Genomic DNA, 12,771 nt, shown 5'->3' with positions numbered 1-12,771 from the left:
GTGCATGGTAAATTGTTCGAGACACAGGTAACAGACTACGCAGGGAGTACCAAAGAACAATTTACTTATATGGGGGTCTGGGACGTCTCTCACGGATCCCGTTGGCAGCCCTATAGCGCATCTGCCAAGGCGCTTTGCCAAACTCTCACACACACATCCTGCAGGGGTATACACATACACATTGGCAATGCCTCACTCCACCTCATTCCACCTCCACTTATTGGCCGGATTTTCACGACCCCTTGGTTGGGTGTCTGGGTGGGATTAGGGGGTTTCCTGGACGAGCCCTGAGTGAAATGTTCGAGTTTGGATCCCCCGAAAGACCACCAGAGACCAAGACCAATGCAAGCAGCAAAAAGGGCGTTTATGTCGAGCTAGCTCGGTCCTCCACACAGCATGCTGCTGACACAAGAGGCCCTGAGCCTCGGGCTCCCAGCTGTTTTATACATCTTGGGGGGAAAGGCAGGGACTTAGCATACATCATAGCATCTTTTCATAAAGCAACACACACCGAGGGAAAATTAAAAAATAATTCTTAAGCATGTTTGGTGCATTTGGTGGCGGGAAGGAAAGGGTCATCTGGAAAGGGTCATTGGTCAGTCTGAGGGACTGATGCACTTAAAATTGATTGGTTAAGCCATAGGGGTGTAGCAAGGGGGGATGTGTGAACAGCTGCAGGGTTTTGATTAGATATTGGAAATTGCACTCACAATTGGATACTGGAAATCCCTCTCACAAATATGGGAAATCACACTCGTGATTAGATACAGAAAATTCCACTCATAACTCACGGCTGGATGTGGTCTTTACCGGGAAGCGAGGGGTGGGGGATAGGACTTAGAGTAAGGTCAGTAAGGTACAGAATGGGATCTGGCTCTACATTGGTAAAACATGTAAAAACAAAAACTGGCATCATGGTTTCAAACTTACTTGCTTTTTGACTACTATTTTAACTTACTTTAAGTCTTGTGTTAAACTGATCTTTGCAGCCTGTGGGTGGAGTCACAGTGAACAGCCTGGAGGCAATCCTGACTCTTATCACCAGACTCCAAGCCCAAAACAAAACCAAACCAAAAAGCAGATTTTAAAGCCAAACTGATCATGTTCGGGTGCAAGCAAATGTGTCTAAGAAAAACTCCAAAAGTTTCTAATTTGCTGCACGTGGTATAAGTACAATGATGTAAAACCAGTGTGTTACTATGTCTGTCTATGCTAAAAGTCAAGTGTACATCTGATCCTGACAATTCTTTGGTATAGACTAAGATTTTACTTGTCTATTTTTCTTTCCTCTGCTCTCATAAACTCTTTAAGATCAAGGGACCAGAATCATTTTGGAACAAGTGTGAAAATGTGGCTGTTAACCTAGATATTCCTGACGCAGGATTAATATTTTGCTTTATAGCATGCAGGTGAACATGAGTGCTAACTGCATGGACTGTGGCAGCCCGAGGCTACAGGAAGCTGCCTCCACAGTCTGCTCCCAAACTGCCTGGTTTCACTACTAGTGATTCCTTATTTTCTCACTCTTGCATGGGAAACTGCTCAAGGAATCTAGGAGTCCTGTAAAGATTTTAACAGGCCCAGAGTGCTACTGCCCTGGCTCTGCCTGCCCCAAGATTAAAACTGAGCTTAAAGCAGGCCTATCATGACAGAGTTGCAACTGAGACTTACCCCAAGGTTAAAAGCATCAGAGTTATATTTGGTGGCCACAGGGTTTCATTGGGGGTAGCATTGGTGTCTTCCCCTCCATGTCTCAGAAACTGTCATGACTGCTGCAAAGAGCAGACTTGGTTGGCCTTTGCTCTGTGTGGATCGTGTGACTAGGAAGATGGTTAAAGGCCCAAGCCTTCTAAAATCTTTTAAAGTTGTCACCCTACTTAAACCAGTAGAGCACCTGCCTACAAAAGTCAGAGTACTCAGAGTAAGCAACCAGGGAATACTGGGAGATTTCAAATGTCTTCATCAGTCTCTGTAGAAATTTGCAGGCAACCCATCAGGAGGTGTGACAATCTATCCAGGGGACTCTGAGAGATGCCACTACAGCCTTGCCCAGATCCAACCCATTTCCCCTGCCTGCCTCCATCACACCTGACTAACAAAGCCTGCTGATTAGGGATGGAAGACACAGCCACTTTGATCCGCTGAAGCTGAGACTTCTACATTTTCCTGACCCTTTGCCCTCTTGATTTTTATTCATTTGTGTTCTCTTGCACCTGCCGGTAAGGTACGGTTAAATGATATGATTTGATTTGATGGCACATGGACCTCATTCAGTCTGCTGTTCTCTAAGTGTCACAGCAGAACTCTGGCAAGTATTTGTTGGTCAATTCTCAACAAGTTATAGGTAAGCTCTACTCCTATTGTTCTCCTGTTGCTTTAATTGGAAATAAAAAGGGCTTTTATGGCTCAGACTCCTTAAATTACAGTTCGAAGCCAGCCCGGGCAGAGAAAATAAAAATCCCTCTAAAACTCCATCTCCCAACTAACCAGCGAAGAGCCAGACTGGAAACTTGGCTCAAGAGAACCAGCCAAATGCTAAAAGCAGCACTGTGGCTCAAGTGGTAGAGCAGAGCAGAAGTGCTCAGGGGTAGTGCCCAGGCCTTTAGTTCAAATCCCATGAATGCCAACTGGGACAAGCTATCCAAGCAATGAGCACCTAGACATTCAGGACGAGTCAATCCTGACAACAAGGAACAATGGAGAGGAGTAAGAGGAGATGAAGTCTCATCTTAAATGGAGTCAATTTAAACTTACCCCAACTGTACTACCTTTCAACCTGTGCCCTCCAATAGCATTAACCCTCGAGGTTTAGTGGCCAACCATGTTTGGCAAATGGACCCACATTCCCGCATTTGGACGGCTTTGCTTTGTCCATGTTACCATAGATACCTACTCTAATTTTATTATGGCTACTCCTCTTGCCGGGGAGGCTAGCAAACACTGTATTTCCCATGCTCTATGCTGCTTTGCCATTATGAGACTTCCTAAACATATTAAAACTGATAATGGTCCGGGATATGTCGGACAAGCTTTTCAAACTTCTTGTAAATCTTCCCAGATTGTTCACTCTACAGGAATTCCCTATAATCCTCAAGGTCAAGGAATTGTTGAACAGGCCAATGGTTTGTTAAAACACCAAATTTCTAAATTAAAAGGGTGGGGGGAATTATACCCCTTCTCTCCTGTTAATATTCTTTCTCACGCTTTATTTGTACTAAATTTTTTTAAATTTGGACTGTAATGGCCTTTCCACAGCACAGAGGTTCTGGGAAAAGAGAGAACTAAGAGCTTTTGCCCAACTTAAGTGAAAAGATCTTTTAACAGCTGCTTGGCATGGGCCCGATCCAATATTGACATGGGGTCAAAGACATGTCTGTATTTTTTCACAGGATGAAAGTGACACCTGCTGGTTACCTGAGCATTGCGTTATGATTGTGGAAGGTCATCAGAATGGCACAAACTCTGACTCACTGGGCTTATGTGCCAGATCCACCGATTGTTCACCCTGCGATTGGAGAAGGAGCTGAGGTGTATGTCCATGTCAACAGATCAGCATATGGTACAGCTCCAGATCCTTTTGTCCAACACGTTAAAACGGGAGATTTTGCAGCTTCTGGCATTGGAACCCCTTTATGGTTTACAACTGACTCCCAACAGTTATATTCCAGGCTGCACTGTAATGCAATCCATAAATCATTGAATTTTGATTCCTGATAACAGTTAAGTGTATAAGAATGACTTCATTGCCTACTGGCTTCCCTGTACATGCTAATTCTACATCATCCTTCATGATACCTTGCTGCGTCAGTCTTTCTCAAATTGTGGAATCCACGGGAGAACTGCAACCCATAAAGTGTAGACATGAACATCCTTTTATAACCAATATTTCAGGAACTAATTCTCAATTGATGGACTGGTCGGGAGCCAATCTCACCAACAAGTACAACCCAGGTCTGTAGTGGATGAATGGACACCCTCAACGTCATATCTGGATGTTAGTGGATGCACTAAATAATAACTCCTGGCCCACTTCTTCCTTTTTAAAAAAATATTACGAGTTGTGTAGCACCTCCTTATGCCATTATGTATGGACATTTTAATATTTCTAAAGGAGTCATGTATTTCAATGTTACTTGTATTGACTGTTCTTTTACAAATTGCTTGTATAGTGGTCTTACTGAATATATAATTGTTATTAAGCAGCCTCCATTTGTCATGCTTCCTATGAACATATCTAAAGCTTGGTATAAAGAAACAGTATTCAAGTTTTAAAACAATTAAAAGAACTGTTTGAACAATTTCAAAACTATATCCCTTCCTTGACTAATGTTAAGGGGCTACTAATGACATTGCTCCACTGGGGATACTTTTGCTGATGGTTTTCCTATGCCTTCCTTGCATTGTATGTATATTGCAAAACTCTTTTATGAGTTTAGCCAGCCAGTTACATAAGATCGAGTTCCAAGTAAATGAATTTCCACCGAGAAGAACTGCAGCCAGAGACAGATAAGAGGGGATGCCAGTCTGACAAACCTAAGACAGGGCCTTCAGCTTCACTCTGAAGAAGTTCCCTATGACGGGTAAGGCAGACAAGGCAACCCATCCAACGGAAGACAGGCGGGTTCGCTTCGTTAAACCTAGACAAGAGAGATGTTGGGAGCCAAGCCAGCAGCTAATCACATTCTGACCTCTGGCAGTGTTGTTATCACAAGGATGTGCTAAGTGCAAAGACAGTTGCTTACTAGAAAGTCAGCACTAAGCCAGAATTGCTTTACTATGTCCATTCCTATGTTAAACAACCACATACTTTCCTTACTGCCAACAGATGCTGTGAACTTCAAAGCCTTTTAGTGCTCTTAAATTTAGCAACCCTATGCTATTCCCTGGTTCCTAAACTACATGTAAGCTGAAAGTTCAGAATAAACATGGCTGCAGTCTTGAGTTACAGTCTTGAGCTGCAAACCTCCCAAACCCCATCTTTTGTCTCTTGTTTTTTTCTCTTGTCTTGTATCTTTCTTTTTCGTTTATCCTCGCCCCTTCAATCAGAATTCCCTTTCTTTGCCAGCTGGCTCCAGCACCCCTGTATCTTTTTGGCATTACCTATTTTTGGATTAGGGTCTTGTGTTTTGGAAGAGACAAGAATTTGATTTTAATTCTCCTAAGGAATGTGCTACCTTTTGAGATTATTTGTTGAAATGGAGTCTCACTAACTTTTTGCATGTTTGGCTGCCCACTGGGATCTTTCTGATCTCTGATCCTCTTGAGAAGTTGGTATTTATAGGTATAAGCCAGTGCTCCTGTCCCAAACAACAATTTTTAAAGAACCTATGTGTATACACTGGTATTAGAACTAGGGAAGTGAAAGGAAATATCAAAATCAAGAGACAAAGGATAAAAAGACGAACAACTCCAAAAGCAACACTTGCAAAACCATTTGGTGTAAAGCAAGTGAACAACTCATGGGGGGAGAGGGAAAGGGGTAAAGGGGTAATGAGGGAGGAGGTAACAAATAGTACAAGAAATATACCCATGACCTTATGTATGAAACTGTAACCTTCTGTGCATCACTTTGACAATAAATAAGTAATTATTGAAGATAAATAACCTATGTTTGTCTTTAAACAATTCATGAATAAACTTTAAGCTAATTATTTTCTGTTTCTGTTGCTTAATTCTGTTTTGTATTTTGGGGAAAACTATTGCTTTTTCACTGGGTTCTGGGCCTCTTGTGAAGGTATTTTGCTTAAAATATTGTTTCTCTTTAAATATAACTTTATTGTTATTTTAAGGCATTGTACAAAGAGGGAGATTACCATTTCATAAGTCAGGTAACAAACATTTCTTTATTTGGACACGGTCACCCTTTCCTTTTCTTTCTCCCAGTTCTCCCCTCCCATCAAGTTACACTGATTCTTAAGCAATGAAGCCTGGGACTTTCTATTTTACCATTTTTGTTGAATAGAATAACTTAGGTTTTTGTTTACTTGTTCTACTGAGATATTTATATGTACCTGTAATGTGGACAAACTATCCATTGTTTGCAAATTTTGTTCTACTAAACTTTTTATATGTCCCTGTAATATGGACAAACTATTATTTGTATATTATTTTTGTAGACAGTTCTACTATCATACTAATTTATAAGCTTATTGAGTTCTCCTAAAGTATCCACCAGAATTTAGGGGAGTATATTATACATTGTGGGTAGAAAGAATTGTCATCTTTACTACATTACCCAGTTTGATAACATTCTGAGTCATTTATTCTAATCTTTTATGTTTTCTATGAACTAAAATTCTCCCTGGGAAGATCCCCTGTGTCTCATGTTAACTGCTTTAGAAATATAGAACTACAACTCTTGTAGATGGCATTTGATTTTTAATGTTCATAGATGGTTATTTTTGGCATAGAATTGTTTCTTTTGATAATTTTCTCCCAAATCAGACAGTATTGTGGAGGCTCTTATTAATTCTAATAGTTTCTCTTTTTCTTACACTTACTTTGCAATGTAAATGAACCCATAGAGTAAAATAATGTTTTCAAGTTTTCCTGTCTTTGATTACACTATTTTTAGATTTCGTTTTTAAGTTAAATTTTTGAAAAGTAATTATCCTTCAGTAGTTGTATACAGGAATTTCAATTCAATGTCAGTGTGTGAGAACAATGCATCTTGATCAATGTCACTCCTTTCGTCATTCTCATCTCACCTAACCCAACCCATTCCCTCAATTTACCTAAGTGATTACATGTTTTATTAAAGATTCTTTGTTTTTTTCTTTTCTGGTCTTTGGGCTTGAACTCAGGGCCTGAGCACTGTCACTGCTTCTTTCAAAACTAGCACATTACCACCTGGGCCACAGCTCCACTTCCAGCTATTTCTGTTTATGGGGTACTGAGGAATCAAACCCAGGGCTTCATTTTGGAGAGGCAAGCACTCTACCACTAAACCACATTCCAAGCCCTTATTACAGATTCTTATAGCAGTGTCTAGAATGTATAAGTTTATATTTATGTCAAAGATGTTGGCTATGTTCATTCTAAACTTTAGAGAAAGCAGCTTAATATATTGATCACATTTTTCTCCATAATTAGTTTAAAACAAATTCTGAAAATGTCATGAAGTATTGGATGTTATGTTTTTTTTTCCAAACATATCAATTTTCCCAGTGTTAGTGCTCTACATTAAAACATTTTTTAATATACTTGTGATAAAATCTACTTCCTAATTATTTTCTTTTCACTTTTTATTATTTTATTTTTGGTGATGATCCTTGGGCTTGAACTTGGCCTGGGTGCTATCCTTGTGCTTTATCTGCTCAGTGCTATCACTCCACCACAAGAGCCACAGTTCAACTTCCTTTTTTACTTTGAAACAATAAAATGCATTATGTATTTAGAATCTTCTATAATACACATGGAGTTCTTAAGAAAGAGCAAAATGGATATCCATTACTCACTGTTCAGATTATAAAACAGAATATTGCCCACAGCTTAGTCTCCCTTATAATTTCTTCCTCAATCACACACCAATAATTTCCCATATTCTTGCTTACAGGTTTACAGTTATTTGCTTGCTTTTCTTTATAATTTAACCACATGTATCTTTTTTAAAAACTGAATAACCCAATATATTTTCTTCATATATTTGCCTTCAAACAATTCAGGTCTGTCTTTTCAACCCATAATATCAATGTTTTATTTATGTCCATCAGTAATAGGCAAGTACTAAACCTTATCTCCACAATTAATGTGTTGTAGATTTAATGACACATCACTATTACTTTGGATATGAAAATTGTTATAAGATCTCAATATATACACACTTAATGTGTTTGCACCACATTAATGGATGTAATATTAGGGTGTGGTTGGACAAGTTTGTTGAAACTAAGTTTGTTTCCATTCCTTTTAGTCCACAGTATGAAAGTATTATGAAATTATTATAATGTAGGTTAATAAAACATATACTATATGTTTATATCTCATTGTGTATGATATAATCCTGAAAACACACTTGATGTTATGTTCAAGCGCCGGATCCCCTCAAGGACCACCAGAGACCCAAACCAATGCAAAAGCAAAAGGATTTATTGCAAGCCGGAGCTTGGTCCTCCGCGCACTGGGCATGTGGTGATGCTAGGAGGCCCCAAGCATCGATTCAACAGGCTTCATAGCATTGAAGAAACAACTTTAAGGAAGTGTTATTGGATTGGTTAACATTTGAATCAAGCTGAATTGGGTGTACATGATTGGCTGGCTATATTTGGCGGGCATAAAAGCAGTAAGCAGTTACTCACCACTTCTGGGGGGGAGGGGTGTTGACACACTATCTCATCAGGTCACTTGTTGGATGGGACATTCCGGGCTTGGGTGGAACATTCCATGGTTTCCAGGAACACTTTGTGGTTTCTTTTTCCTGGAATTGTTTGTGCTGAGGGCTAGTGGACTGTAGAGCCTGTTCTCTGGACTGGGAGCCATCTTAGGTTTTCTACTGCCTTTCAGAGTTTCCTAGGTCCTTAGCAGGAAAGCAGTTTACAAAAGCAAAATTAGCAGTTAGTAACTACAAAATGGTGGTTACAAATTTTGGTTTCTCAGATAATATACACAGCAAAGCAAAACAAAATTGAACATGTGTAGTGGTCTTTGCCTGGATAGATACTTCCCAGTAACAACCCTCTACGAAATAATCACAAGTATTGACAGCAATCCAGGTATCTCTTGACATGATTCTTAATCACTATAGTAAACTGTATCACTACCCAATTATTGGAAAGTTAAGAGGACTAGGGGCTGCCTTCTGGGGGATGTGGCATCTTTGGTCCGGTACTTGAGAAACAAGTGGAATTGTTGTAACTTTTTAAAAAACTGAATAATCCAATGTATTTTCTTCATATATTTGCCTTCAAATAATTCAGGTCTGTCTTTTCAGCCGATAATATTGATGTTTTATTTATGTCCATCAGTTATAGGCAAGTACTAAACCTCATCTCCACAATTAATGAGTTTGCAGATTAATGACACTTATATCACTATTACTTTGGATAATAAAATTGTTATAAGATCTCAAAGTATACACACTTAATGTGTTTGTACCACATTAATGGATGTAATACTAGGGTGTGGTTGAACAAGTTTGCAGATTTTAAGTTTGTTTCCATTCCCTTTAGTCCACAGTATGAAAGTGTTATGAAATTATTATAAGGTAGGTTTATAACACATATACTATGTGTTTATATCTCATTGTGTATGATATAATCCTGAAAACACACTGATAATATAAACAGGAATGTCAAAGAAAATTGAACATGTGTAGTGGTCTTTGCCTCAATAGATACTTCCCAGTAACAACTCTACCAAATAATCACAAGTATTGACAGCAATCCAGGTATCTCTTGACACGATTCTTAAGCACTATAGTAAACTGCATTACTACCCAATTATTGGAAAGTTAAAAGGACTAGAGGATGCCTCCTGGGGAATATGGCATCTTTGGTCAGTTACTTGACAAACAATTGAAAGTGATGTCATCTTTAAACACACAAAAGGTCCTCCTGCTGAGCAAAGTCATATAAAAGACACACTTGACAGGCTGCATTCAAACCATTTTCTGGCTCTGGTATAGCAGCAACTATTTAGCATCATCTGCTAATACATCAGGAAGAAGTTCTCGCTTTAAGTCATTTTGTGGTAAGTGTTCTTTAAATTTTTCTTAAAATCATGGTGCTGGTTGATCACCATACAATTAATTTGTACCAAGATTTATAATATGCCTTTTGTTCTCTATATATATTAAAGAGGCTCTCATTGGGTTTATTATAAAGTAAAATTTATGGAATAAATTTATGCTGAAAACTCATAAAATATTTCTTGATTCAGTATTCTAAGATACCTTTTTAAAAAACACATCTGAAAAAACAGTGAAAGAATGAAAATCTGGCATAAGATGTTTTAGACATTTCTTTCTTATCTTGAAAGCCAAGAGGCTGTGGGAGAGAGGACTTTCTGTTCTAAAGATTAATATAAATTTACTAACTAGAAAAGTGAGTATTTTCTTGCAGAGAATCCTTACCTCAGTGTTTCTTTCCTGGTTGACACTTTACTCGGAATAAAGTCGTTTTTAGGTTTTTGCTTTCATGGCATTTCCCCAAGAACACAAAGCAGGGATGTTTGAGGTCATCATGGAAGAGAACAAAGCTAGAATTCTACACCAATGCTCCTGTGCTCCAACTACAATGTCTATTTGTGACACAGCTCAAGGAAATTTTTGTTTTTTTCTCCATTCACACTCTTACCTGTGCAGTAATGTAGTAATGTAGAGATACAGCAAGTTATAATATTTCTTATTCTATGAAAAGAAAACACATAGTTTGATGATAAAAATACATAACATTGTTTTAAAAAATGTACTTGGTTTTAATGTGTTTTAAGATAATGGTGATCATTTAGAAAATATGTTCCTATAATAATAACCTTTACAAATATCAAAAGGTACAAGAGGCAAAAAATATTCCATACTGGTAGTAAACTTTTCATAAGTAAATGAGAAAAGAGCACTAACTCATACTTAAATATTATTGCTAATAAATAGAGGAAACAAGTTCAGTCACGCATTCTATTAAGCATTATTCCTTGAAAATGCAGACTCAGTTGATATCAAAGAGGAGTTTTCACTAAGTCAGTAAATATCTGAAAAACAGGCCCTCCTAATTTATTACTATTCATAGATATGACAGCAGTGCCTCTAATAAAGCATCCTGATAATAGCACTTGCTACATAATAATGACAGTTTATCTAATTAAGTGACTTATCAGTTTCTAATGTATGATAATTATTCAGTAACAAAACCTAAAATTGGAAAAATTCTTTTAGAAATATCATTCATGTGACATAATCTATGTAAGTCACACAAGAAATCTCAAAAAAATTACCATCCTGTAAATGTCTTCTGTCTACCATTTTGTAGCATGTATACATGATGTTACTAATGTATTATTCCTACAGAAAGGCTCATTATAAAGGCTCTCATGGAAAGTAACCCAGTCAGTTCTTGTCATATCCATTACTGATTAGATGGTTATAAATGGAAACTACAACCAATAGGTTTATATCATTTAGATTACAGAATGTATTTTTAAATACCTTAATTTTGCTTCCCTTTACAGTGGAAATGATGTCTACAAAAGTTATGGCTAAAATAGTGTTTGTCATGCTAGCAATTTGTTTTCTTACAAAAACGGATGGCAAGCTTAATCGGTAAGCATTGAAGACTACTGTACATTGGGAGGTCATGGAATGGATTATGGTTGTTTTTATGATTTGGACATGGGGAAACTTGTGGACTGGTATTCTCTGTTTCTATACTTCTAGGATGAAAACTGTGACTAAAAAAGAGATGCTGGACGTTGTGAATGGTTTTGTGACCAATGAGGACAGGTATTCTTGGTTGTTAAGTTATGTGGAACATCTGAAATTTCCGATTTTAGGTTACTCAGTTCGACATTATCATAGGCTTCGACCAAAGCAAATGAACAACCCAACTGACAGCTTTGAAGAAAACATTGGAGAAACAGACAATGAGGATATAAATGCATTACATAATGTCAAAAACTAGCAAATATAAGATGTATTTAAAGCAATGCTTTGCATATAGGATACCATTTTTGCATACTGCTACATTTTCAAAATCCTATTCATATTTCCAAATGTCAAATATTGAATAATACCATCCAGAGCATGTGATTTGTTAATGAGATATGATGGGTACAAGTTTCAATGGATTATTTTTATTGTCACTTTTATTCATTTTACAACTCTTTGAATAAATAGAATAGTCTTCATTTTACATTATATTGCTTATATAGAAAAACTGCCTTTTCTTTATTATCAAAAATAAAACTATAATGATCATTATAAATATATGGAGTAATGTGTTTATCATTAAAATTATGTTTCCTCAGTTATAATGAGCACACAAATATTAATACAGATCTGCATTACATAGTACATTGATCAACATCAATTGGCCTGGTAACCTGACTTGTGGAGTTGAAACTGCTTTGTATAACTACTTAATATTAAAAAACAATTACACAGATCGTTGAAAGTATTGTTTGTCCCAATCAAGTTTTTCACCAAGATACTATTATCTCAGTTATTTTAGGAAAGAAAATGAAATATTCAGGATAAAATGAAGATTGCCCAGGTGCTGGCGGCTCTCACTTTTAACCCTAGCTACTTAGGAGGTTTTAATCTGGAGACTGTGGTTCAGGGGCATCCTGGGAAGAAAAGTCTCTGACATTCCATCTGCAACTAACCAGCAAAATGTCAGGCTGACAGTGTGGTCAAACTGGTCGCCAACCATGAATAACAAGCTGCAAGCACAAAGCCCTGAGTTCAAGCCTTTGTACCAGTGCACACATGCATATATCCACTCAGGCATGCATGTGTGTGTGTGCACACATATGTGCATGCATACACACACAATGCAGATTGGTCTTAAATCTGATGGGAAAGCCACTTATCCCTGCATAAACCCATTCTGATATTTCTTAAAGGTCTCAGATTGAATGGAATAGAATTTTTATATTTATAAGAAGACAATTTCATGGTTATTTTCACGATCAAATTCTACCAAGTGTGCATAGTTTTCCCATACTCCTCCTTATTTCCGTACTGCCTGAGTAAAAGCCAGGAGGATCAGGAGGCAGATGATCTTGCTCCTGTGGTAGAATGCATGTTCTCTGCCATAGTCAGATGTTCAGTACTCTGCC

At 37.7% G+C, this 12,771-nt stretch overlaps 1 protein-coding gene across 1 annotated transcript; it reads left to right on the top strand.

The window, feature by feature from the left end:
- The first annotated feature begins 11,178 nt into the window (after positions 1 to 11,178).
- LOC125361176 (parathyroid hormone-like) lies at positions 11,179 to 11,682 on the top strand. The gene is made up of 2 exons (XM_048359402.1): positions 11,179 to 11,254; positions 11,369 to 11,682. The coding sequence occupies exons 1-2, from the start codon at positions 11,187 to 11,189 to the stop codon at positions 11,610 to 11,612; spliced, it is 312 nt and encodes a 103-aa protein (XP_048215359.1). The 5' UTR covers positions 11,179 to 11,186; the 3' UTR covers positions 11,613 to 11,682.
- Positions 11,683 to 12,771: the final 1,089 nt, after the last annotated feature.

Source organism: Perognathus longimembris, chromosome 13 (assembly GCF_023159225.1).
Source record: "Perognathus longimembris pacificus isolate PPM17 chromosome 13, ASM2315922v1, whole genome shotgun sequence".
In the NCBI taxonomy this organism is placed as follows: Eukaryota; Metazoa; Chordata; class Mammalia; order Rodentia; family Heteromyidae; genus Perognathus; species Perognathus longimembris.
This window is presented reverse-complemented; position numbering and strand designations above follow the sequence as displayed.

Bases quoted from the DNA above. Each gene is read 5' to 3' on its own strand.
- LOC125361176 (XM_048359402.1), top strand. From the start codon at position 11,187: ATGGCTAAAATAGTGTTTGTCATGCTAGCAATTTGTTTTCTTACAAAA. The intron at 11,255-11,368 runs GTAAGCATTGAA...CTATACTTCTAG, and splicing joins ACGGATGGCAAGCTTAATCG to GATGAAAACTGTGACTAAAA.